The following is a 24,526-nucleotide window of genomic DNA, read 5'->3' as shown; positions in this document are numbered from 1 at the left end:
TGAAAAAATTTTGCTATGTCTTTTTCTGTGTTTTTGTCTGTGGTGTGTTTTTTGTACTGTTTGTTTTATATGTTGGAATTTCAATAAATACTATTTAAAATAATAATAATATAATGCCATTAATACAAATTTAATAAAATGAGTCATTCCCCATCCTTCCCACAGATAAATGTACACTAACCTGAGTTTCAAATCTTGCTCTTCAAACTGGTAGTTGAAGTGTGACTCATGTGCTTTCTACTGTAGCACCAAGCTGGACAGCCCCCTCATTTGGCCAGCGCTCAGCAGCAGCAGAACCTGTACCACACAGCTACACTGACAGCTACACCACCATCCATAACCCCGGGGCCCAGTACTCAGTCTCCACAGAACGGTTTCCCACAGCCAGCAGTTTATGCCATTCATGCCCATCAGCAGCTGCAGCACGGATACACCAACATGGCCCATGTCACTCAGGCGAGTATGCCTGACTCTGGGAAGGGAAAAGGGGCAGCAGTTTTGACCATGGAAGACATTTCAGAGTGTCTGTCCTCATAAATACTCAGAGTGGTGTTTGACAACCCAGGAGATGAATAATGACCAGTAACATTTTTCGCGGCAATTGATGTATGAGAGAAATGTCAGGGTAATTTTGTCTACTAGGATTGCTTGGACAAACATTTAAAAGTCATCAATAGGATACTACATTAAGTTTGAGCAAAGATTGTATCAGTATTTGCACCAAGAACAGCAATTGTTTCATGAATTATTTGTTTAATAATATTTCATTATTAAATATTCTTTGAACAATACTTGGAATTAGGTTAAGTGCCTCATCTAAATTTCAGTGGTATGAGTTACATCAGTTGCTAAATATATGTTCTTAAATTAAATGGACCTGACCCAGTTAGTTCATGGCCCTACACACATAGGGGGACACACTCTGGACTTGGTTTTCAACTCTGGCCAGTGGCTGAATGTTTTAGATATAGGGGATGTAGTGATTAAACCCTTGTCATGGTCTGACCATTCTCTCCTTCAACTTGACCTTCAAACCACTACACCCCGCCGCAGGGAGGCAGAACCGACTAGGTGGTTCCGCCCCAGGCACCTGATGGAGCCTGATAGGTTCCAGACGGAGCTTGGGCCTTTCCCTGAGGCTCTGACTCACGACCCGGCTGAAGACCTGGTGGCCGCCTGGGATAGGGTGGCCGCTGGAGCTTTGGACTGTGTCGTGTCTTTGCGGCCTCTGACCCGCCGCCGATCTCACTTAGCTCCCTGGTTCTCCAAGGAGCTGAGAGAGATGAAGCGCCGGAAAAGACGCCTAGAGAGAAGTTGGAGGGCTAGCCTTTCCGAATCCGACCGAACACTGGTAAGGTCTCATATTAAGACCTACCTAGTGGTGATAAAAATGGCAAAGTTTAATTATTTTTCCGTTCTTATCGCGTCTGCAGATAACCGCCCAGCCGCCCTGTTCAGGGTGACCCGCTCCCTGCTCCATCCGGGAGCGCAGGAGGACCCCTTGGAGGGCAGGGCTGAGGATTTTGTTCAGTATCTGCATGACAAAGTCGCTCAAATTCGGGAAGGCTTGGACTCTGACTGGGTAGATACAGGTGGGGTGACGGAGACAGGTCTTGAGAGCGTTATCTGGGAGGAGTTTGACCCAGTGACCCCTGAAGACGTGGACAGGATTCTGGGTAGATTTAGTGCGGCCACTTGTTTATTGGATCCATGTCCCTCCTGGTTGGTGCTGGCTTCCCGGGAGGTTACACAAGGCTGGCTCCAGGGGGTTGTTAACGCTTCTTTGAGAGAGGGCTACTTTCCCGCCGCCTTGAAAGAGGCTGTGGTGATGCCCCTCCTCAAGAAGCCCTCCCTGGACCCGGCTGTTCTAGCAAATTATCGTCCAGTCTCCAACCTTCGCTTTCTGGCGAAGGTTGTTGAGAGTGTGGTGGCACGACAGTTTCCCCAGTACCTGGATGAAGCGGTCTATCTCGATCCGTTCCAGTCGGGCTTCAGGCCTAGGCACAGCACGGAAACTGCATTGGTCGCATTGGTTGATGATCTCTGGAGGGCTCGGGACAGGGGCTGTTCCTCTGTCTTGGTCCTGTTAGATCTCTCAGCGGCTTTTGATACCATCGACCATGGTATCATGCTGCGCCGGTTGGAGGGGTTAGGGGTGGGGGGCACCGTGTTGTGGTGGTTCTCCTCCTTCCTCTCTGACCGGTCACAGTTTGTGTTGACGGGGGGGCAGAGGTCGACCCCGGGGCGCCTTGTATGTGGGGTGCCGCAGGGGTCGGTCCTCTTGCCCCTTCTGTTCAACATTTATGTGAAGCCGCTGGGTGAGATCATCCGTGGTTTCAGGGTGAAGTACCATCAGTATGCTGATGACACCCAGCTGTACATCTCCACCCCGGACCACCCCAATGATGCCCTTGACGTGATGTCCTGGTGTCTGGAGGCCGTACGGATCTGGATGGGGAGAAACAGGCTCAAGCTCAACCCATCCAAGACCGAGTGGCTGTGGCTTCCAGCGTCCCGATATAGTCAGTTGGTGCCATCTCTGACTATTGGGGGTGAGTCGTTGGCCCCCACAGAGAGGGTTCGCAACTTGGGTATCCTCCTGGATGCACAGCTGTCTTTAGAAGAGCATGTGATGGCCGTGGCCAGGGGGGCTTTTTATCAGGTTCGCCTGATTCGCCAGTTGTGTCCCTTTCTGAATCGGGACTCCTTATGCACGGTCACTCATGCCCTCGTCACTTCCCGCCTGGACTACTGCAATGCTCTCTACATGGGGCTCCCCTTGAAGAGCACCCAGAGGCTCCAACTGGTCCAGAATGCGGCCGTGCGGGTGATTATGGGAGTGTCATGGCGCACCCATGTAACACCTCTCCTGCGTGAGCTGCACTGGCTCCCGGTGGTCCTCCGGGTGCGATTCAAGGTGTTGGTGACCACCTTTAGAGCGCTCCATGGCTTAGGGCCTGGATATTTACGGGACTGCCTTCTGCCACCGAGAACCTCCCACCGGCCAGTACGCTCCCACAGAGAGGGGCTCCTCCGGGTGCCGTCAGCCAAACAATGCCAACTGGCGGCCCCCAGGGGGAGAGCTTTCTCTGTGGGAGCACCTGCCCTCTGGAACGAGCTCCCCCCGGAGATATGGACAATTCCGGACTTACCTACTTTCCGTCGGGCCCTCAAAACCTTTTTATTTCATCAAGTCCGGCTGGCCTAATCTCTCCAATTGTATATTTTAATTTGGATTTTTAATGGGGGATTTTAACTGTCGGGCCAAAATGTTTATTTTTAAATTGTTTTTAAATTTTGTATTTGATTTTTTTTTAATTCTGGCTGTTCACCGCCCTGAGTCCTTCGGGAGAAGGGCGGTATATAAATTTAAATATTAAATTAAATTAAATTAGAAAATTTGGCATTTTCTCTGGTGGCCTAGTGATAAATTGGTGTATGGTTTATTAAAATCCTCAAAACTATTCTTGTCTACTACAGGCCCATGTCCAGACTGGAATTGCAGCTGCCCCACCACCTCACCCTGGAGCTCCCCAAGTCATGTTACTGCATTCCTCACAGACTCATGGTGGACCCCCTCAAGGAGGTGTGCCCCAGAGTGGTGTGCCCACCCTTTCCGCCTCCACACCATCCCCCTACACATACATAGGGCACCACCAAGGTAAGTCTGTTATTTGAAGCCAGGGGTTGGGAGAAGGTCGATTAATAGGAAAGATGAGCCCTCTGATGTACCAAACTGTTATCCCCATCTAGCATGTCCATATGGGTGGAAATTACAAGATTTTGTAGTCCGCATTTCTGATCAGGATAAATTAGCTACTCTGAAGAATTGATTGAGCATTGATGGCAATTGGGCAGGGCTTGCCCTGCAGGTAACAGATAATACTGTTTTGGATTTTGGTGTGCCTTTGTGGTCCTCACTGCCTCTTTCTTCTCTTTCCAGTTCAGTCTCATCCCTCCCAGCAGCTTCCATTCCATACCCCTGGGAATTGATGTCCATGCTTCTTCCTGTGACCTGAGACCCCAGCCAGCTATGGCTCTGTTGCTGAACCCCCCAAGCCTGGGCCATCCCTTGTGCCCAAGGCAGAGGCCCCTGAAGGGATGCAGTCTGGCCCAGCCCCTCTTGGCAAGCACCTTCCTTTCTGTTGGTTTAGTGAAGCCTGCCCAGGGTATTGTTGACCAGTGGGATGGAGCAAGACCCCTTTCCATTGCCCAGAGGAGGGCAGTGTTTATTTTCTGTTATTTATAACTCCATTGGGGTTCCTAGAACAAATGCCACTTTCCCACATTAACTTGACAAGGACATGACCATATGGACAAATCTTGACCTTTTATTAAGTAAAAATATTTAAAAAGTTAAAATAAAAATTTAAACTAACTAATGTTGGCCTTGGGGTGAATGTGTGGGAGGGCCAGTTTGTAAGCAACAATCCTTAATTGTGGTTCTGCAGCATCAGAGAGGAAAACTTTGTGACCTGTCCAGCATACTTAGCTCAACCAGACTTGAAGAACTGTTTTGGAATTCAGCATTATTGTCTAGCAGCATAATTTTCCTCTCTGAAAATAGATCACCAAGGATTAGTAGTTTGAGTGACAGTGAAACAGATCATAAAGCAGTAGTTTTTAGTGCTGGGGTTATCCTGTGAATGCCGTTACACACCAAATTAAAATTTTAATTGATGTTTTTATTGGAATCAATGACACATTAAATTTAAGGACTTTGGGAATGGGCAGAAACCGTACATTTGTGCCATAATTCAATTTGGCCTCTGCAGGAGTCTTAGTTACTATTGTTTTTTCAGTTATGAAAAAAGAAAACAAGGATGATGGTGTGACTGGTGTGTTAAATCTTTATTTGTAGATACCATTTTGAATCACTTAAAAGTCCTGGTTTTATGCCTCAGCTAGTCACCCCATCTGTGAATTCTTTTAAAATAAGCACAGGTTGAGTGTTGTGAGCTTTTTGCTGCTCTTCAATGAAATTCAGTTTTCATTTGTCAACCTGCTTAAAGTGTCATAGTCTTACTTTGATCCTGGCTAGTCAGTCTGAGGTATAAAGGAACTGGCATTGTATATAGGAACCTTACAGCTGTAATCTGAACCAACAGTTGTGAAGTGGTGAGCAAAGGAAAAGTCCTTTTTTAAACAGGAAAAAACATTAAGTATAGAAGAAAACAAACTTTAGAATTAAGGATAATATTAATCCCTTCTCAACTATTATAATTCTGATGGTCATATTTGTGAAACAGGTTGGCAATGCTTAATCAGGCTAAAAACTTGTACATTAAATTTTATCAAACTGTTGTTAGTGATTCATGTAATTAGTTGCAAAAAAATAAGGCTGTGTATGGTTGATAGTATTTAACATCACCTTTAAAAAAATCTTTGTCAATGCATAGTTAAAATACTGCTGGGGAACAGATAAAAAGCGATGCATTTCACTCCTTCCAATGAGCACTTTAGCTAGTTTCCAAATCATATTTGGAAGAGCCGAGGTGGCACAGTGGTTAGACTGCAGCACTGCAGGCTACTTCAGCTGACTACTAGCTGCAGTTTGGCAGTTCAAATCTCACCGGCTCAAGGTTGACTCAGCCTCCCATCCTTCCGAGGTCAGTAAAATGAGGACCCAGATTGTTGGGGGCAATATGCTGACTCTGTAAACCGCTTAGAAGGGGCTGTAAAAGCACTATGAAGCGGTATATAAGTCGAAGTGCTATTGCTATATTTCTTTCCAATCAAAACAACAGTAATAATTCCCATCTCCACTTTTTTTAATGCAGATATTTTTTCTTACATTTTCAATACTTTTTTTTTTTTTTAATTTGATTTATATGCCGCCCTTCTCCGGAGACTCAGGGCGGCTTACAATGCGTTAAGCAATAGCCTTCATACTTTTGTATATTTATACAAAGTCAGCTTATTGCCCCCACAAACTGGGTCCTCATTTCACCTACCTTAGAAAGGATGGAAGGCTTGAGCCTTGGAGAGATTCGAACCAGCAGTAAATTGTGTTAATAACAGGGTGCGTAGACCACTGTACTATCAAGGCTCTTTGTGATTTCATGTTTCCTTTCAGCTATGTATGGCAGCACAAAAACATAACAAATATGCTTCTGTGGGGTTCTTGGTGCTCCAAAATTATGTTATTTGGGTAACGAAATGTCTGCAAGCAAAGAACAAAGCCCAGAGCACGAAGCAGCTCACAGTTCAACCCCAAACTACATATATTAACTTCTATTGGAAATGTGCTGCTCTTGCATGCTGCTTATCTGTAATGGATTAAGGTTGCATAGCAGGGTTATGTGCTTGTGGTGCAGAGATGTTTTGGAGCTTCATCAGCACACCTGCATTGAGCTAAGGATGATTCGGGGGGGGGGGGGGACCTCATGCTCACTTTTTAATTATTTTTATTTAAACAACTTTCACCCTTGCCCCCACTCCTTGGTGGTACCCTCTTCTTTGAGCCAAGACTGCCACGTTCTTCTACTGTGCAGACCTGGATGCAGTGTCATCAGTTTTCTAGGAAGTATTCATATCCAATTCCAGCTGCTGCAACTTAATTATCCCAGCAATCCTCCCCTGGAGCTAGTGGCAGTATCTTTGTGACCACTCCAGTGCTCATGGTTTGAGATCCATCCCTCAGAGTGACTGTTGTCCTTGTTCCAAGATCATGGGGTACTGCAGTATGAGCTTAAGGCAGACATTCTCACCTGGCATCACCATTTCCTACAGCAAAGAAGAGGAAAGGTATGAAGAGATGGCAACCTACACTTAGACCTCCACAACTGCAAGAAATGTAACAGTTTAGAAATATTGAGATAACACCTGTTATAAACAGTACTCAACAGTGTTCACACACAAGAAATTAATGGGAAAAAAGCGATACAAACCTTTCCCTCGGGTAATTCTATGCGACAAGTCATATTCCAGGTCAGTGAGAACATAATTGGCATGAACTTGGACACAAAAGATGCTTGACGGCCACCTTCTTTGGTCAGGATATACAGGTGAAACTCGAAAAATTAGAATATCGTGCAAAAGTTCATTTATTTCAGTAATGCAACTTAAAAGGTGAAACTAATATATGAGATAGACTCATTACATGCAAAGCGAGATAGTTCAAGCCTTGATTTTTCATACTTTTGATGATTATGGCTTACAGCTCATGAAAACCCCAAATTCACAATCTCAGAAAATTAGAATATTGTGAAAAGGTTCAATATTCTAGGCTCAAAGTGTCCCACGCTAATCAGCTAATTAAGCCATAACAGCTGCAAAGGGTTCCTGAGCCTTTAAATGGTCTTTCAGTCTGGTTCAGTAGGAATCACAATCATGGGAAAGACTGCTGACCTGACAGTTGTGCAGAAAACCATCATTGACACCCTCCACAAGGAGGGAAAGCCTCAAAAGGTAATTGCAAAAGAAGTTGGATGTCCCCAAAGTGCTGTATCAAAGCACATTAATAGAAAGTTATGTGGAAGGGAAAAGTGTGGAAGAAAAAAGTGCACAAGCAGCAGGGATGACCGCAGCCTGGAGAGGATTGTCAGGAAAAGGCCATTCAAAAGTCTTGGGGACTTTCACAAGGAGTGGACAGAGGCTGGAGTCAGTGCATCAAGAGCCACCACACACAGACGGATCCTGGACATGGGCTTCAAATGTCGTATTCTTCGTCAAGCCGCTCCTGAACAACAAACAACGTCAGAAGCGTCTTACCTGGGCTAAAGAAAAAAAGAACTGGTCTGTTGCTCAGTGGTCCAAAGTCCTCTTTTCTGATGAGAGCAACTTTTGCATCTCATTTGGAAACCAAGGACCCAGAGTCTGGAGGAAGAATGGAGAGGCACACACTGCAAGATGCTTGGAAGTCCAGTGTGAAGTTTCCATAGTCTGTGTTGATTTGGGGAGCCATGTCATCTGCTGGTGTTGGTCCACTGTGCTTCATTAAGTCCAGGGTCAACGCAGCCATCTACCAGGAGATTTTGGAGCACTTCATGCTTCCTTCCACAGATGAGCTTTATGGGGATGCTGACTTCATTTTCCAGCAGGACTTGGCACCTGCCCACACTGCCAAAAGTACCAAAACCTGGTTCAATGACCATGGGATTACTGTGCTTGATTGGCCAGCAAACTCGCCTGACCTGAACCCCATAGAGAATCTATGGGGCATTGCCAAGAGAAAGATGAGAGACATGAGACCGAACAATGCAGAAGAGCTGAAGGCAGCTATTGAAGCATCCTGGTCTTCCATAACACCTCAGCAGTGCCACAGGCTGTTAGCATCCATGCCACGCAGCATTGAGGCAGTAATTGATGCAAAAGGGGCCCAAACCAAGTACTGAGTACATATGCATGCTTATACTTTTCAGAGGTCCGATATTGTTCTATGTACAATCCTTGTTTTATTGATTTCATGTAATATTCTAATTTTCTGAGATTGTGAATTTGGGGTTTTCATGAGCTATAAGCCATAATCATCAAAATTATGACAAATCAAGGCTTGAACTATCTCGCTTTGCATGTAATGAGTCTATCTCAGTGGTTCTCAACCTTCCTAATGCCGCGACCCTTTAATACAGTTCCTCATGTTGTGGTGACCCCCAACCAGGGGTGGGTTCTAAAATTTTTTACTACCGGTTCTGTGGGCGTGGCTTATTTTGTGGGCGTGTCTTGGATGTCATGTGACTGGGTGGGCATGATTATGTGTATAGGGACTATTCAGAGGGCTGAAAAAAGTCATTTCTGACAGGTCCTCACACTTTTGACTGGTCCTCACACTTATGACCATCCTCACATTTATGCCCGTGCAACATTCTTAACCATGTCACTCATTTCACAATTGCTTCTCTTCACCATGGTGCCAAGATAGGGAAAAAAACATAAAATGTGAGGACAGTCGTAAGTTCGAGGACTGGTCAAAAGTGCGAGGACCAGTCAAAAATAACTTTTTCAGCCCTCTGAGTAGTCCATATGCACAAAAGGACTACCCAGAGGGCTGAAAAAAGTGATTTCTGACAGGTCCTCGCAAATCAAAGATTTCTGAGACCAATGATGAATATTTAAATTTCAGTAGTCACCAATCCCAGCCTTAAAATGAGTTTAGAATCAGTGGGAGTCACTGATAACAATGAACTAACTAGCTACTGATAATGAGTCCAGTCCTGCCTTTCTCTTCCTTCTGTCCAAGTTTTGCAAGTACTTTTTCCAGGTATATGTTTTATTCCAAAGTATACAAACCATTACTGTTAGGGAAAAAATGGGTCTTCCAAGCAATTTTAAAAGACACTGTCAGAATGACTCTGCTCTCAGCCCCCCTTGTGGCTCCTTGAAAAGCATCCCCCCCCCCATATTTAAATGAAAAGAATAAGCTTAAAAATCCTAGCCTTTTAAAATTGAAAATATGGAGAATTGGGAGGATGAATTTGAGACACTGAGGGAGATGTTTCAAAAAGTAAGGGAGGCATTTAAGGGAAATAAAGAAGCAGAGAATTGGTTATCTTGCAAAAAAAAGAGAAAAGATGAATGAGAAGCAAGAGAAACGAGATAATATTGAAAAGGAAATAATTGAAAAAAAAGATAAAGATGATTACACTGGGTTCAATAGAAAAAATGGAATAAGATGAAATATACTGCTAATAATTAAAAAGATGAGGAGAAATTTTGAGAAATATACTTGATAAATGAAAGGAAGAGTCCTGGAAGGGGTTGCCTGGACTCCATAGTGGAAAATATAAAATTGAAAATGAATACAGCAATAGAGAGGGATGAAGGAAGGAGAAGAGAGATGGAAGAGGGAAGGAAGAGAAGGGAGGAAGGAAGGGAAGGGAAATTAGAGTAAGAGTGAGGGTAAGAGAGGGAGGAAGAGGAGGAGAAGGAGAAAGGAAGAGGAAGTAGGGAGGAGAAGAAGAGGGGGGGAAGAGAAAGTAAGGAAAGAAAAGAGAGGTGGTAGGTTTGAGGAGAAAGATTGCTGTACAATAAAAAAGATGAAAGGGAAGAAAGGCAACCCCAAACAAATATAAAGATATTAAGATAAAGAATGAATTGTTAAACTTTAAAGAATAAAAGAGAACAAATATGAATAAATAGCAATAATTAGAAACACACGTACAAACATACAATGTATTTTCTTTGAACAGAGTATTTGGCTGGTTCACAAATTTAAACTGTTTAGTCATTTCAATTAAATTTACAATTTCTATATTTCCTTTTCGCCATATTTATTCCTCATCTATTTTTTTTTAAAAAAAACAATATTACCCTTCATCCTCATCTCTAATCTTAATCAAATTTAATTTTTCCCTTCTATTCTATATTATACCCCTTCCCATTGTCATCTATTTTTAAATCCATCCTCACATTGGTTAATTATGGTTAATTTCCAACGTAACAGCCAAAGCCTGCTTTACTTCCAGTTTCGTTTTCAGCTTGATTTGCATAAGGAGAAAAAAAAAATCTGCTCCAGCAATTTAGCTCTTTGCAGCAAGCTGCAGAGCCCTGCGCAAAACAGCTGAGAGCAAATCAGCTGAGAGTCGGGAGGCAGATCTAATCAACGGGATAATTAGCCTATGCTGAAGCTGAAAGGAGTTGTTTTTTCCTTGCAAGGAGGTAACTGCTGCGAGGCACAGGCCAAAGGGTGGGGGCCACCTTCCTTGCCACTTAGCGCCCACCTTTTGCCTCTAGCGCCCCCCTGCCGCCCCCCTTGCCTCTTACCGCCCCCTAAGGCATGGTACCGCCCACTTTGGGAACCACTGGCTTAACTACTTAAGTACTTAACAACCAGTTCTACCGAAGTAGAATCCCACCACTGGGTCTACCCATTTATTTTTGCAGACACCGGTCTACTCATTTGTTTTCTTTTAACACTGATCAGCTGTAGGGCGGCCCTTTGAAGCCCCGCGGCAAGAGTTTAAATATTTTTTTTTCCCTCTAGCCATCAGCTGGGACTCAGGAGGCAGCAATAGATTGGGGGTGGGGCCAAATAAAAGGTAAGAATAGCGCGGGGGGTGGGTGGGGCTCCAGAACCTGTTTTCCGATGGTCTTAGGCGACCCCTGGGAAAGGGTCATTCGACCCCCAAAGGGGTCGCGACCCACAGGTTGAGAACCACTGGTGTATCTCATATATTAGTTTCACCTTTTAAGTTGCATTACTGAAATAAATGAACTTTTGCATGATATTCTAATTTTTTGAATTTCACCTGTAAACCTATAAAAGCAAAGCAATTCTTCTTGTCTCAACTTTACAGGGTAGGAGAGCAGGTGGGTACTAGCCTAGCCATTCCCTAGTAACATGTTAACGTGCTCCAGAGTTTTATGGACATCTCTATTTCCCAGTCGTCTACAGGATGTGAAACGGCATCCTAGTATTCTGCCTTCCCACATTTCCCTCACTCACCTGAGCCTCAATCTTCTGATGTGGCTGGATGGAGCCAGGCTTACACATGACCAATCCCCATCATATATCTTCTCGCTTCACAGACCGCATCAAAGAGCCCAAATTGTCTCCAGCCTATGCCTGATCCAACTGTCTGTGGAACATCTCGACACCTGAAGCCAATTACACACATTTCTGCAAATTTTGTGTAGCCTCCCCAGTTCCCAAAACTACAGGTAGTCCTCGACTGACAACAGTTCACTTAGTGACTGTTCAAAGTTACAATGGCACTGAAAAAAATTACTTATGACCATTTTTCACACTTAACGGCAATTGCAGCATCCCTGTTATCACATGATTTATATTTGGATGCTTGACAACTGAAGTTTATGATAGTTGCAGCATTCTGGGGTCACGTGATCCCCTTTTGCAACCTTCCGACAAGCAAAGTCAATGGGGAAACCCAGATTCAAACTGTGTTACTAATTTAACAACCACAGTGATTCACTTAACAAATATGGCAAGAAGTGTCGTAAAATGGGACAAAACTCACTTAACAAAATTCTCACTTAGCAACATAAATGTTGGGCTCAGTGGTGAAATGTAAAATTTGTTACTAGTTCTGTGGGCATGGCTTGGGGGGGTGGGAGTTAATGTGACTGGGTGGGCGTGGCCAACTTTTTTTTACTTTTAAAAGCATTTTTTCTACAACCTTAAGATTTCACGCCCACCATGGCCATGTCCACCCCCTGCCCTCCAAGGTCAAACACAACCCATGATGTGGCCCTCAATGAAATTGAGTTTGACACCCCTGAACTAAGCTAAAAATTCACTGGAAGACCAACCTTGCAAAAAAAAAAAAGGGGCAGGAGGAGGATTCTACTTACCAATCACAACAGAGCGTAAATATGTTTTGTAACCCACAAATTCACATTCTTTCCCTTTCTTGAGAATACCATGTTCAAGGGTACCTGCTACAACAGTGCCCCGACCTAGAACAAATTAAAGCCAGTTTAAATAATGAAGTACAAAATAGCTATCTCCTACTGTTAATGGATTCTCATCTTTGGATGTGCAGGGTATAATGTGAAAGTTTGGTAACTGGAATGGAGTAAGTACACTCTACAGGAAGCAGAAAAGGTTGATCAAGGTCATGTTTTGGCACAGGGATGTATGAATCCACTGTATTCAGAAGCTTTATAACAGAATTCAAGCCCAGTTCTGGATTTTGGTTCTACAAAAAAAGAACCACAGGAATTAGTAATACATCTTTAATAAAGGGAAGAAAAGGAGCAGAGTTCGTGCAACATAATACTGACCTCTAAAGCGCATAGAGCAGACCCTATAATTACAGGAGCTGCTTCCCCATCATAGCCCAACTCTGTAAGTAGCTCACGGATCTCCAGCTCCACTAGTTCCAACATTTCTTTATCAACTGCATCAGCTTTGTTGATGTACACAACCACATGTTTCACTCCAATCTAGAATAGTGTGAGGGGATAAAGCAGAGAAAGGAAAATTGTTTAAATTTGCCCTGTCTGAGCAAATGTATCAGATGATCACTAGCTGTGTCTTTTAGACCACAACCAACCTGTTTAGCAAGCAGGTGCTCTCTAGTCTGGCATTTGTCTGTCTGTTGCAGCCACCACCAGGATACAGCCATCTAATGGTGCTGTCCCAATGATCATGTTCTATAGAGAAAAGAATGGGAAATATGTCTCCCAACACTTTTCTAAGCTTAGAAAAACATCCTTTCATATTACTGTGGTTGGCATAAAAATACCTCAAATGGGAAAGATACTTTTTTTTTTCTTAAATCATCCATTTAAATATATCTTGCAAGTACAATCACTAAGTACCTTCTGCCAGGGATTCTAAAATAGGAATATTGGAATTCTTAAAAGGTTTCTTGGCATACTAGTTCCTCGAGCCAACCTTGATGTAATCAGCATGTCCAGGACAATCTGTGTGACCATAATGGCGGTTGGCTGTTGAGTATTCTACATGGGAGGCATTAATTGTAATCCCCCGGGCCTCTTCTTCTGGTGCATTATCAATCTCTTCATATTTCTTGTACTGGGCACTTCCAGTCTCTGAAAGAACTGGAAGAAAAAGGTAAATGTGAACATGGCATCACAGGTGTGTTTAAACTGAAATATTTGAAAGGCTGGCACTATTCCTTGTCTAAGGGGACAAGTCACCCAAACAATGCTTAAAGGTTCTTTTATTCCTTTTCTGGACTTTTGAATTAGCAAAAAGGACTTTTATGCATCTCAGCCTTTTTTCCCTTATGCGATTATAAGAAGTGTTAATAGAAAGAAAACAGCATCAAAGTCTTTCTCGCAGTTGATAAAAGTGGGGGAAAACACACTGTTTAATTCTTTACCTGAGCCTCAAGTAAGGAGAAAGCATTAAGTCTACCATGTGAGACTTTGAAACAATATTATGCTTGACAGTGGTGGGTTTCAAAAATTTTTACTACCAGTTCTGTGGGTGTGGCTTGGTGGGCATGGTATGGCTTGGTGGGCATGGCTTGGTGGGCGTAGCAGGGAGGTTACTGCAAAATCCCCATTTCCTCCCGATCAGCTGGACTTGGGAGGCAGAGAATAGATGGGGGCCAGTCAGAGGTGGTATTTACCGGTTCTCCGAACTACTCAAAATTTCCGCTACCGGTTCTCCAGAACTGGTCAGAACCTGCTGAAACCCACCTCTGATGCTTGAACTGATCTGAAACCCTCTGGAAGACTTCTGCTGTCTAAAAGCCTTAACACCAGTGGTGGGATTCAATTTTTTTTACTACCGGTTTTGTGGATGTAGCTTGGTGGGCATGGCATGGCTTGGGCGTGGCAGGGGAAGGATACTGTAAAATCTCCATTCCCACCTTACTCCAGGGGAAGGTTACTGCAAAATCCCCATTTCCTCCCAATCAGCTGGGACTCAGGAAGCAGAGAATAGATGGGGATGGGGCCAGTCAGAGGTGGTATTTACTGGTTCTCCGAACTACTCAAAATTTCCACTACTGGTTCTCCAGAACTGGTCAGAACCTGCTGAAACCCACCTCTGCTTAACACCTTCAAATACATTGTGATAGCCATCAATCAAGATTATTATTGAAGGGTAACATTTTTATTCCAAATAGAAAGGTTGAAGCAGTTTCTAGACGTGAGAGCACCCAACACAAAAAAACTAACCCCTGGAAATTTTTTAGTATCATGCTTTAATTTTAGACCATCCTGTTTACCTATAGCTCTGGATCAGCCTAGTCAATTGCTCCAATACTTTACTGGTGGTTCTTTAAATCAATGGCCCTCTAGCAAATAAAAAAAGAAATCCTTTCTTTCTTTGGTCTCTTAACAACTGCGCCCATCTCTCCCCAACTCTCACTTTTAGTGATGGCTGCTGTTAATGTGGTCTTGCTGTGATCCACATGCCCAATTGTTCCAATGTTGACATGTAGTTTGTCCCTTACAAATACTTTTTTTTTGCTTCAACTGCAAAACATTGAATTGGGAATTCTTGTCCACAGAACCTTGTGCCATGTACTAGTGGCTGTAAAAAGACAAGTAGCAATATTAAAATCTCTCTGAATTTCTGACTCTTAACTTGTATCAACACAACATTTGTCTTTTCCACTCCCTGATGTAAAATGTTTCTTACCTTGGATAGTATATTTTACAAGTACTGAGACAGGCAGCCATGTAGGCCTACAAGACACAAATACAATGATTGTGATAGGAATCTCATTAGCTTATGGTATTCTGCATTTATGCACTACACTGCTTCACATTCAAACATCCAATTGTACTTCACATAGCCCACTAAAATAGTTATACTTCCAACCAAACCATTATCTTTGGACATTCTTGTTCTCAATTCCATTCCTTCCCTTTTTGTATCATTACATACAACCCTCAGTATAGGCATTTAACAATAACAAAAAACATATATACTCAGAACTTCATGTAACTTGAAAAGCCTATCTAGATCAGGGCAGAACTTTTCCAAGGAGCAAGTATACAGTACATTACACAAAAATATGGTATAGCATATTTAAAAGCAGCTTAGTTTGTATTTTCTCCTTTCATCTTATCTACATTAAACACATTTGGCTCTCTCAATTGTTCATTTTGTGATGAGATATTGTAAGTGGCAGAAATTCATTCAGAATTAGCAATTAATAAAAAAATGAGCACACAAAACTTCAGAACTGTTTATTGCAGAAAGACTCTTTTCAAAAGGAATTTGTTATACAGCAAGAGGGAACACAAAATCACAGAAATGTCCCTCAGGAGAGGGAAACAAAATTTCTTTGGGGTAAAAATCAATTTATCTCTCCCATAAATGTAGCTAGATTCCAAATCATGGTAACAGTGGTCCCCGAGCAGAAATGTATAGACTGAAGTGTAGATTGAAGTGTGTATGTATGTACACACACACGTGTGTGTATATATATTACTAGCTGAATACCCATGCTCTGCTACGAAACTATGTGATCGGGCTTGATAAATCGACACAGCTTGAAAATTAATGAGTAGTTACGATTGGCGTCTCCTCTCCTCGCCCTCAGCCTTGCCCCACAGAAACATCTCCTATCCTATCCCCTTCTCTCCCTCAGGCTTGCCGCACAGAGGCCTCTCCTATTGTCAGGACGGCCTCCTTTCATTATCCAAGAAAGAAAAACCCCGACTCCATTTTCATAGAGAAAGGTAGCTTTTACTGGATAAGAACTGAATGCAGTCAAAGAAAAGCAAGGTCTGAAGCAAAGGCACGAAAATCACATATAGAAAGCATCCCCCCCCCAACTGTCCATCGTAAATCATCCAATCCACAGGTTCTCCAGGGGTCATGTGGGAGCAAACGTCTGGCAGTGTCATCCTCTTGCTATGCCACGACTGTTGACCTGCAGACGTTATCAGCCAGCTTCAAAGAAAACCGCTGCAGCAAAGTTTTACTTTCGTTTCTCCTCCAGCTCGCTTCCCCCCTCCCAAGAATTCCAATAGCTCCCCCGTCCCCCCATTTCATGGCAGCCGAGCAAGTAAGCAATAAGCAAGAAAGCAGAGGCTGACATTCGGCCCTCCTGCAGAAGAGGCATTATTCCTACAAGAAACCAAAATGTCATAAAACAGATGATCTGTTGTGACTCCGACCCCCGAGCCCGTTTTATCGGAGGGAGAAGGCTCTGAAAGTGAAGGAGAGGAGTTGGCCAGGCCTCCCTCTCCAGGACCCTCCTCTCTGGCAATGCCTCAGGTGTCTCCCGAAGGAGAAGAGATTGGCCAGGAGCCAGGTATCGCCGAGCAGTCGCAGTCGGACAGTGACGGAGATAGGTCTTGGCTGGATCCACGCCAGCATCGGAGAGACAAGCGCACGCAGCAGAAAAGGAGGCATGCCAGAGATTAAGCAGAGTCACTGGACCACACCCCACAGGGGATAAAAGGGGGTGTGATGGCCATTCAGGCTCTGTGACGGACAAAACTAAACAACTAGCGAGTCGCATTGTATCTCTGAAACTACGTTATCTGCCTGCCTTGGATTTAATACGGACTGGACTTGACAATTCTGTGGCTTTGTGTATTTGTTTTGGTTTATCTGACAGAGGAGGAACACCTCCACCTGTGAGTAAAGTTCTTGGCAAGCAGCTACTGGGTTGCTGCCAATCCTGTTATCGAAGGAATTTATTGTCTGCAAGTTTTATTTAACTCCTGGCTGACTGTTTGTGTGCGTGTGTGAGACGGGGACAGAACAGATCACAGAAATAGAGCATGACATAAAAAACATTACGGTTTATCAGGATATTTGGAGTGAAACAATTGTACTTTCTTAGGAGCTCGAACATCTCGTTTATTCACCCATTCAGCCTTAGATAATGGGAAATGTTTCCAGGCCACCAAATACTGCACCTTACCCCGATGCTTTCTAGAGTCTAAAATCTCTTAGACCTCAAAATGCTGTTCCCCTTCGATTAGTATGGGGACAGGAGGAGGTTCTTGGTCTGGACGTAAAGGGGATGAATGCTCTGGTTTTAGTAAACTTACATGAAACACCGGATGAATTCGCCTCAAATTTTTGGGTAACTCCAATTGTACTGTGACTGGGTTAATGATCCGAACTACCGGAAAAGGACCCACATACTTGGGTCCAAGCTTTTTAGATTTTTGGGTAGTTTGCAAGTATTTGGTGGAGAGGTAAACAATATCACCAACTTTATAAGTCCGTGCTTGAACCCTCTTCTTATCGGCTTGGGCCTTATGAACCCGATGTGCTTCATCCAGTGCCTTGCGAGTTACAGACCAAGTGGCACGTAACTGTTTGATCCAATCAACCAAGGAGGGGTTTTGTGGTTTTTCCTGAGGCAACTCTGGAATGGGCACAAAATCTTGGCCAGAAGCCACCTTGAAAGGGGTAAACCCTGTGCTGCTATGTATGGAGTTATTATAGGCCACCTCTGCAAACAGCAGTAAATCTGCCTGTCAGGTTTCGGTGCTATCTTGAATAAACTTCATTCTCAAGCGCAAGCTGTCTAATGAATCATTTTTATTTTAAGAATAGCGGAATCCGACATTTCTGATTCAAATTGCAGCCAAACTGGCCCCTCCTTCCAACCCCCTCCTCTTCCGCTCTCCAACCCCAATGTCCCATTGGCCATCATACAGATCCATCTCTACATCCCGGCACGTTCTTTTCACAGGAATGTAGCCCCCATCCTCGTCTCCCAGGAAACACTATCTGTAACATACAAAACTAGGTAAAAGTTCATCTCAGCTTCTGCTTCATTTCTGCTTCATCTTGTTATGTCAGCGCTGGAAGAAAACCTAATTTGGAACGCTGACATCCGGCCCCTCTCCCTTCACTTCTGCGACATCACCTATCCCATAGGGAAAACACAACAAGATTAGTCTCATCAGCCCCTCCCTGGCTGTGCACCCCCCCTCCCGGCTTTCCCGGGTGGTCTGCATGGAATTTTGCTATAAGGCGATCAGCTTGAATGTTTGCGCTCTTCACCCAGGAAGCCTCTGACAATGGGTAACCCTTCCATTTAATTAAGTACTGAAGGCTGAAATTATCTTGCTGATAATTTATGTAACATCTCAGATATTGTTCTAAAATGGAATTGGTTCTCTCACAAGCCCCATTAGTTTGGGGATGGTGGGTGGAGCTTAACCCTTGGGCAGAGCCTATCAACCCTAGGAACTCCTTCCAAAAATGGGAGGTAAATTGAACTCCTCTATCTGAAATTATACATTCTGGAGCTCCATGTAACCTGTATACATGTTGGATAAACATTTTTGCAAGTGTTTTTGCAGAAGGGATCTTGGGACATGGGATGAAATGCACTTGTTTGGAAAACAAATCAGTAACCACCCAAATAACTGTGTTCCCCCCCACTTTCGGGCAATTCTACAATAACATCCATGGAGATTTCCTTCCATGGGGCACCTGGTCTGGCAACACTTTGAAGCAGTCCAGGTGGCTTTCCAGGAGGCCTCTTGGCCGAAGCACACACGGGACAACTGGCCACATATGTCTCTATGTCCTTCTTGAGTGCGGGCCACCAGAATTGCCGCTTAACTAGATGCAACGTCTTCACAAACCCAAAATGCCCAGCAACTTTGACATCATGAGCGTGCTGTAAAACTCTTGCTCTCAGACTGGCGGGAACATACAACTTGGCTCCCACCCAAGCAAGCCCTTCCCGAAGTGTACACTTGGTCTGCCCCAGCTGTGGATTCCCAAGGATATTGACACACACCAATGGTCCTTATCAAATTTATTAACTAGCAAGAATAAACCAAAGTCTGGCAAAGGTTGGCAACCAGCCCAGAAAGCAAGATACGATAAGACTTTTCCAAAAAATGCTCTGATGATAATTACAAGTTGTTTCCAGCAAGAAACTTACTAACCGCATGTGACTTAAATAGGCTAAGGGAGTGGCCAATTATCCTCAAGCCTTACTCTCGAGGAGACCTCCTCCTCCTGAGTAGCCACTCCTGCCTTTTGGCAGCCCTGCATGTTCGAGCATTGAGAAGAGGCTCCTCCGCTTCGCTCTCTCCACTTGAAGGAGCCTCTGGAGGTTCTGAAGGCCCTGGCTGAGTCTCTGCCTCTGGCACCACATCCCCTTCAGCCTCCTCGCTGTCCGACGTGAGCGCCATCTGTGCCGGCTGCTGGTGCAACACCACACCAGCCTCCTCGTCGTCGGGATCAGCCATGATCCGCGCAGGCCGCTGGCGAGCCACAAGAACACTCATTTGAATGGGCCAGAAACCACTCATCAGTCTTTAGGGCTTCTTGTAGTTGCTTAGTCAAGACGTCCGAAAAAGTTGGATCTGCTTTCACCTGGGCTCTAGTAACTACTGGTGCAGCTAGTTGTATTGAGGGGATAATTGGCCGAATCACCTCCTCTCTAACACTATTGTATTGCGGCAGTCTAGAAAGGGCGTCTGCCATGAAGTTCTTCCCTCCAGGAAGGTAGCGCAGGGAGAAATTAAATCGGTTGAAGTGTTGAGCCCAGCGGCCTTGTTTTGGGGACAGTTTACGTGGCGTTTTCAAAGCTTCTAGGTTTTAGTGGTCAGTCCACACCTCAAACGGGTGCTTAGCTCCTTCAAGGAATTGTCTCCACGTTAACAGTGCCCAACGAACCGCAAAAGCCTCCTTCTCCCATATGGCCCACCTCCTCTCGGTCTCCGTTAGCTTACGAGAGGTATAGGCACAGAGTTGCAGCTTTCCTTCTGCATTGGATTGTAGTAACACTACCCCTACTGCTACGTCGCTGGCGTCAGCCTGTACAACAAAAGGGGCGTCCATGTCAGAATGTTTAAGGACCAGTTCAGCAGCACACAGCTGTTTTAGTTTCTCAAATGCCGCCTGACAGTCCATAGTCCATTTGAGGGGCCGGGAGGGCTTTGGTTTCATTTCTCCTTTTGTCTTCAGAAGATTTGTAATTGGCAATGCGATTTTGGCGAACGAGGGGATGAACTGTCTATAGAAGTTAGCAAAGCCCAGGAAGCTCTGTAGTTGTTTGTGGGTGCGGGGTGGGGCCCATTCCAAAACTGCCCGGACCTTTTCCAGATCCATCTCTATTCCCTCATGCGAGATGCGGTATCCCAGATAGTCAATTTTGTTTTGGTGGAATTCACACTTGGATAGTTTGGCATACAGTTCAGCAGCTCTAAGTTTTTTCAGGACGGTCCTCACATGGTCGTCCATGTCCTCGGTGTAGATAAGAGTGTCATCCAAATAGACCAGCACCCCTTTGTAAAGGTGTTTATGCAGTACTTCGTTGATTAACTGCATGAACACAGCAGGGGCTCCTTGCAGTCCGAAAGGGAGCACCTGAAACTGGAAACATCCCAGCGGGCAGTTAAAAGCAGTTTTCCATTTGTCCCCTTCCTTAATCCGAACTCTATAATAGGCCTCCCGCAAGTCCAGTTTGGTGAAAATTTTCCCCTTGCCTAGGTGGGCTAGCATGTCCTTCATGAGTGGCAGGGGGTAGACATTTTCTACGCAAATGGCGTTCAGATTTTTGTAGTCAACCACCAAGCGAAAGGACCCATCCTTCTTCTCCCGGAAAAGTACCGGCGCTGCCACCCTTGGCCTAGCCGGTTGGATAAAACCCCGTTTTAAGTTTTTTTCAATAAAGTCTCGTAGTTCCCCCAGCTCCCGCGGGGTCATGGGGTAGATTTTTGGCTTAGGGAGTTTTACTCCAGGGAGTATTTCAATGGTACAGTCCGTTGGCCAGTGGGGGGGCAGCACATCTGTGGCCTTCTCGCTGAACACCTCCTGGAGGTCCCAATACTCCTTTGGAATCTTTTCCTCCCCCGCAATGTGGTCTGTTGCCATTGCTGCCCCCTCGTTTTCCACTCCGTCCACCAAATGGGGTTCCTCCCCTTCCTTCCCTGTCTTTTCGGAGTGAATGCGGAAAACTCCCGTTCTCCAGTTTATGCGCGGGTTCCATTTACGGAGCCAAGGCAGTCCAAGTATGAGGGGCCACTCCATGTCCGGGGCCACTATAAAACTAAGAGTCTCTAGGTGATCCCCCATTTGCATCTCGATTGGCTCGGTCACAAAATTGGCTGGGCCCCCTCCTGCCGCCAATCCGTCTAGCTGACAGAATGCGATGGGCCTTTTCCTCGCTTTTAGTCTTAGGCCCATCTTTTCAAACACATCTGGGCTGATTACGCACCTGGTGCATCCGGAGTCTAGAAGGGCTGGCATCTGGCCATGGGCCCCGGTGGATGGTACCCTTAGTTCTACTGGGATGGTCATGGGGCCCCCATTGTGACTCACCAGATTGTCGTCATCGGAATCGGTGTCGGTCTCACTGTCATCAGCGATGGTCGGAGTTCCCAACTCACCCGGTTTCAGGGGAGTGAACTCAATGACTTCTCCTTTCAGGGCGGTCTCGCGGGCTTTCGCTGGTGCTTTATCAGCCCTCTTTCCTCCGGCAAAGGTCGCCTTGGGCGCTGGTTTGGAGAAACACGCAGCAGCTCGGTGCCCCTCCTTCCCACATTTGAAATACGCGGAGGATTTTGGCTTGGGCCCTGTCTTCCCCACTGCTCCCTTTGGCGCCCCCTTGTGGAGTAAGGAGGGTGGCTGATCCCAAGAGCGCCCAACACGGAGCCGGCTTCGGGCCAGGTCGATCTCCACATCTGCTGCTACCACATACCAGCTCTGCAGATCTTCAGGGACCCCCCGTGAACGGCAATCTTTGTAGACGTCCTCATTCAGCCCATCTTTATAATTCTCTAGTAGGGCCACTTCTGACCACCCTCTCATGTAGGGTGCCAACTCGCGGAACTCTTGGGTGTATTCCGCCACCGATCTCCAGCCCTGGTGAATGCCCTTCATTCTGATTCTCGCTTTTCGCTTGGCTAAGGGGTCCTCAAAATGCGCTCTGAGGGCTCTCATAAATTGATCATAATTTCTCAGCAAGGGGGAGTTATTATTGTGGAGTCCCACCATCCATTCAGCTGCTACTCCCTCTAGGACTTTGGTAACGCACCTCACTCGTGCAGCATCTGAGAGGAAGTCCCCTCCCCAGTCCTGCATATGGTTCCATACTTGGGTCAGGAAAAATCCCAGTTTCTTCGGATCTCCTCCGAACTTTTCTGATATGGGGGAAATTTTTGGCTTTCTTTGCCTCCGGGGTGGTGCCTGTATTGCTGGGGGCCCCTGGACTGCTGCCTCTCCCGCCTGAGTTCCAGAGGCTAGAGATGTTCCTTCCCCAGCTTGCTCTTTCTCTCCCCCACAAGCAGCAGCCTCTGGTTCATCCCTGGGGCGGTCCCCCCCCTTCTCAGCAGGGTAAACATACCTTTCTTGGCTTCTACAGCTCTCTTCAGCTTCCTTCAGAAGTTGCAGGGCCTGTGTGACCAGGAGGCTTTCTTTCTGCTCCTGCATCCAGGCAGATTCTCCCTTTCGGGGTCTGGTGCTTGTTACTCCAGGGGGGGGGGTCTTTTCCAGCTCTGGTAGCCACCCCACTCCCACCAACCATCTGGCTTGCTCTGATTCTTCTTCCAGCTGTAAATTTGCCATCCAGTCCGAGGCTCCCTCCCCCCCCCCCCGGTTGAAATGATGAAGCTGTTGAACCGGCAGCTCCCATCTGGTCCTGGTCGCTGTCTTGATCAGACATTGTTTGTTCAGCCCCCTCGGTAGTTTTCCGGGATGGCTGTTAAAAACAAACCTTGTTTAATGTCAGGATGGCCTCCTTTCATTATCCAAGAAAGAAAAACCCCGACTCCATTTTCATAGAGAAAGGTAACTTTTACTGGATAAGAACTGAATGCAGTCAAAGAAAAGCAAGGTCTGAAGCAAAGGCGCGAAAATCACATATAGAAAGCATCTCCCCCAACTGTCCATCGTAAATCATCCAATCCATAGGTTCTCCAGGGGTCATGTGGGAGCAAACGTCTGGCAGTGTCATCCTCTTGCTAATGTCATTTCCTGGCGCTTACGTACAAGTAACCTTCCTTATCTGAGGTTTGCCATCCAAGATAGGAAAATCCCTGCACATATGCAGACTGCAGATTCCTACACCTCCCCTGCAGATTCCTACATGTCCTCTCTTTTTATTTAATTTTGAGGGAACAAAGATTTTTGTATGTATCGCATTTGGTGAGGAGGCAGAGAGAGGGGAGCAGGACGAAACATAGCAATTAATGAGGGAATACACTGAATGAAACAACAGCAAGCAACTAACATGACAATAATAATCACAGCATAAAAAAAACAACTGCTTAAGCCAGGACCAATCAGGAAGCCAATTGGTCAACCAGTCAAAAGGAGAGGAAATAGCATGAACATTATTCTGAAAATATGATTGGAGTTTAGCAAGTTCATCTTCAATGGTTTTGTTCAAAGAGTGAAAATGAACAGCACATCCCTGACGGCCAACAAGTTTACAAAAACCTCCTTGTCGTGCTAACAAATAGTCAATAGCAAAACGTTGCTGGAGCACATCCTGATTCAGGTCCTCAATTTCATGTTGGAGATCACAAACAATAGCAGCAGTGGCATTAATTGATTTCTCCAGGCAACATGTTAGGCCCAGGATAGAATGTCTATTTTCTTGAGCTATTATTCCAGGGTAAGCCCCTAAGGTGATCACCCCAGTAATAGCTCCAGCCACAGCACGGCCAAAGGTATTTAGAGAGGACAGTTGTGTATCAATGATAACTTCATCATTACATGTAGGACCTAATGGAGAACGTCGTCGTCATGAAGAAGATGAAGAAACGCCAATTTGTACAGGTAGGGAAAAGTAGCCAATAGCAGCACACTGATAGTTCTGAGGGTGTACGTTGGTTGCATATTTGTCAAAAAAGAACCACATATTAGGGTCCTTTAGTTGCCAGCCAGCACAAATGAATCCAGTATCAGTCATATCAGAAGCATTAAAAATAGAAAAATTATCAGGATACATTTCAGGCACAATATTAGGCCCATACAAAGAAGAATTAAATGTTCCCCAGAGCCAATAATAGTCAGTACAATAACTATAATTCCCTACTTTCAATAAAATGCGTTGAGCCTTAGCATAATCATTCCAATTGTTAAACCAAGTATGGCGAGCATAACAGCAAAAACATAAGCCTCTAGTATATTGATTAGTATGAAGATAACGCCAACGAACAGAATTAAGTTGTGTTGGTGGTTTAGAAAACAACCAAG

General features: G+C 45.0%; 2 protein-coding genes across 3 annotated transcripts in view; one reads left to right on the top strand and one right to left on the bottom strand.

Moving 5' to 3' along the window:
• Nucleotides 1-4,833, top strand: part of ATXN2L (ataxin 2 like) — an 88,133-nt gene extending 83,300 nt beyond the window's left edge. Inside the window, exons 21-23 of one of the 2 annotated variants that reach the window (XM_070944511.1) lie at nucleotides 247-456; nucleotides 3,481-3,661; nucleotides 3,944-4,833. In XM_070944511.1, the coding sequence (XP_070800612.1) occupies nucleotides 247-456; nucleotides 3,481-3,661; nucleotides 3,944-3,993 (441 nt within the window). In that variant the 3' untranslated portion in view covers nucleotides 3,994-4,833. The remainder of the gene's footprint in view (nucleotides 1-246; nucleotides 457-3,480; nucleotides 3,662-3,943) is intronic. The other variant, XM_070944510.1, reaches the window with a different exon arrangement.
• Nucleotides 4,834-6,517: 1,684 nt separating this feature from the next.
• On the bottom strand, nucleotides 6,518-19,569 carry TUFM (Tu translation elongation factor, mitochondrial). Its single transcript, XM_070944769.1, is given in 15 exon segments — nucleotides 6,518-6,648; nucleotides 6,651-6,726; nucleotides 6,891-7,013; nucleotides 11,387-11,538; nucleotides 12,253-12,359; nucleotides 12,469-12,599; nucleotides 12,685-12,846; nucleotides 12,957-12,984; nucleotides 12,986-13,056; nucleotides 13,301-13,467; nucleotides 14,750-14,846; nucleotides 14,849-14,914; nucleotides 15,023-15,069; nucleotides 17,562-17,754; nucleotides 19,471-19,569. Coding segments are annotated over 15 exon segments (1,611 nt in total). The 3' UTR covers nucleotides 6,518-6,556.
• Between the last annotated feature and the right edge of the window lie 4,957 nt (nucleotides 19,570-24,526).

Source organism: Pituophis catenifer, unplaced genomic scaffold, assembly GCF_029215685.1.
Source record: "Pituophis catenifer annectens isolate HBS135680 unplaced genomic scaffold, rPitCat1.0.hap2 SCAF_5, whole genome shotgun sequence".
NCBI classification, from domain to species: domain Eukaryota; kingdom Metazoa; phylum Chordata; class Lepidosauria; order Squamata; family Colubridae; genus Pituophis; species Pituophis catenifer.
This window is presented reverse-complemented; position numbering and strand designations above follow the sequence as displayed.